Source organism: Myxocyprinus asiaticus, chromosome 28 (assembly GCF_019703515.2).
Source record: "Myxocyprinus asiaticus isolate MX2 ecotype Aquarium Trade chromosome 28, UBuf_Myxa_2, whole genome shotgun sequence".
NCBI classification, from domain to species: Eukaryota; Metazoa; Chordata; class Actinopteri; order Cypriniformes; family Catostomidae; genus Myxocyprinus; species Myxocyprinus asiaticus.
In genome coordinates this window covers 35,993,423-35,996,156 of record NC_059371.1, presented here as the reverse complement: position 1 = coordinate 35,996,156, position 2,734 = coordinate 35,993,423, and the positions used below count along the sequence as shown (strand labels likewise).

General features: G+C 38.9%; 1 protein-coding gene across 1 annotated transcript; it reads right to left on the bottom strand.

The window, feature by feature from the left end:
- Positions 1-661: 661 nt before the first annotated feature.
- Positions 662-997, bottom strand: LOC127418527 (G0/G1 switch protein 2-like). Its single transcript, XM_051659111.1, has one exon. The coding sequence runs from the start codon at positions 995-997 to the stop codon at positions 662-664; it is 336 nt and encodes a 111-aa protein (XP_051515071.1).
- Positions 998-2,734: the final 1,737 nt, after the last annotated feature.

Sequence of the window (2,734 nt, the reverse complement as noted above, 5' to 3'; positions counted from 1 at the left end):
ATTTTTCATCTCTACTCATAAAGTGCTGTTCAGCCGTCTCTGTTGTGAGAGTGTTTTGGAAGTAACTCTTGAGCCATTCCCGTCCTTCCTCTTCCCACCCTCCCACATTTTTACGTATTTTCACACCCATTTGATGAGCCTTTTTTCAGTCTGAGGTGTAAACAATTGGTGATGAAATAGAGGGGTTTCATTACATTTTAAAGGAGAATGAAGAAGATTGGATTATTATATTAATGTCCCTCTAAAGAAATTGAATCATGTTTATGTGATAATCATGGCAACAAAAGAATGAATAGGAAATTTTGAACAATGCTGGATGTTACTTCAACAACCCAGTTATCATATGACACAATCACATTTTGAGCAAATCTGGATTTATTTAATGGCAATCAGAGATAGCACACTCTTCACATGACTTTTATACATCCTTTATAAATAGTTGTCATTTTATAGAAAATCATTACACCATCTAAACACACATACGTAACAGTCAAACTATCAAGTCAATTCCCTCTTTCTGCTGCTCTGCAGCTCTCGGTACAGTAACAGAGTCCGTACGGTTCCTCTTGGCGTGTTCCACAACTTAGTGCTAAAAGCAGAACATCTTAAAGGCTGAACTCTCTTGATATGGGCGTACGACAGCAGCAGGGCTGGAGCCTTATCAGGCATGTAATCTGAAGCTCATACGCCTCTTTCTGGTCTCGGGCAGCTCCTTTGCCTTGGCTTCCATCACAGCATCCATTTCGTCGTCTTCTGGGATGGTGGTCTGTGGTTCCTGGGGCTGCTGTTTTACTGTTATCATCTCCCGGGCCTTTAGAATGTCAAAGTCAGGTTCATCTTGACCGGGAAAGAAGGAGGAGGCAACCTGCACCACTCCACTAACCATTCCCAGGACGGCAAAAGTGCCGCCCACTAGGTAAACCTTCAGGCAGCCCTTGGAGGGACCGGCACTCAGCAGTTCCTTTGCAAATGGGATGATTTCTTGCAAAGTATCCATTTTGGTTAGTTTGTGTTACGTCTGTAAAGGAGATCAAGTTAATTAGCATTATGGTGCGTTTTGAATTATGAGATTCCAAATGGTAAATTCTTGCAGAATTTTGGCACAAATATAATGCCATAGTCTATGGAAGCTTGATCCTGATTGGTCAATCGTGGCATTGTGTGGTCAAATTTAACCATTGTTTCTTGGGTACGGATTTTTTACACAGCTGTGCTAGTTCTATTTCTTCTCACAAAGTTAAATAATCTCAAATTAATTAAAGTTATTTGAACATTCCGTCAATGTAAATCTATGGGATTTTGTTTCGGGTTTTGATCATTCGCTTTGCAAAACCCGTAGCCATAGCTGCCCGAGTTAGAACAGTCTGAATGTCTGGGTTACAACTGATACATTTGGTCTTGGTTTAGGGATTTTGGAAATGTCTGTAGAAAAGCAGTAGCCTATGTTGGCTTTGTCAAGCCAACATATTTTACTGAGTAACTGTAGTAAATGCTGCTAGTATGAAGTATCATAGCCTAATGGTGCAAGCAATATCTTCAATCTGTTCTTGAGTAGTTGCCACCTCGGAAACACAAAGCATGTTTTTAAAGCATGGTATCAATTAATATGCTTGGACAAGATCAAAGCAGCATCAAAGTAGAAATACACAAAGAGAGAGAGTGAGTGTGTGAGATAGATAGAGAGTGAGAGAGAGAGAGAGAAATTAATTAATCTCAATGAAAAAATATCTTGTCCTTACTTGTACAACGTAGAAGAACCCTCTCGGATGATAACTCCTTGTTAGTTGTTATCCTCAGAGTTTTCAGTGGGCTCAGAGGTACAGATGCTCTGCCTATTTAAGGATAGTGGGCATCTGTGTACACCCACTCAGTATGAATATTCATGAGGCTGGAGATAAGGTGCAACTTTTGTCCAAGTTGTTTCATGTGAGTGGTGGATGACTGCACGGCTGCTGGCAAGATGTTGAACTGCTGTCTGCCAAGATCACAGAGTCAGTACAGCTGAGGAAACTTCAGTTGTGAATAAACAGGTGACAAAACACTTTTTACCATCACTGCATGAGACGAGCGTGCATAAACAGATGCAATCCAGGTTTTTTCCCCAACACTTGATGACCCAGTTTGGTAGATGCAATGTCACGTGTAACAAATTCAAGCTAAATCTTTTGGATTACTTCAAAGTTCAGAAAAGTTTTATAGTGTGATTAAGTATGGTATAGTCAGTAGACTGGTAAAACACTTTACTGAGGGATGTATCATTTGTGTAACTGTAAAGCTTGATTATCTGCAGCATATGAAGGCAGATGATGTTAAACATATTATACACAAATACCCAAGTGAACATATAATCAGCTTTCTACAAGACTCAGATATACAAAAACACCACCAAAGCAAAACACTATCTTCTACCTTTACAAAAATGTACTGCAGTATAGCAGCATGTGCCAGTGAAGGCATGAGATGGCAGTGATTACTGTATTCATATGTATATACCATGGTAATTACATGATACTCCATGGTATTTATAAGAATACCATGGTATTACCAGGTCCAACAACAACAAAAACTTTAATTACCATACTATAATGTTCTAAAAACAGGATATAACCATGTTATATGTACCCAAAAAACACGGTACTACCCTGGTATATGTCCAAAAAAAACATGATATTACCATGGTAGAAATGCACAAAAAATAAATAAAATACCATAGTACAAAAAACTTGATATTACC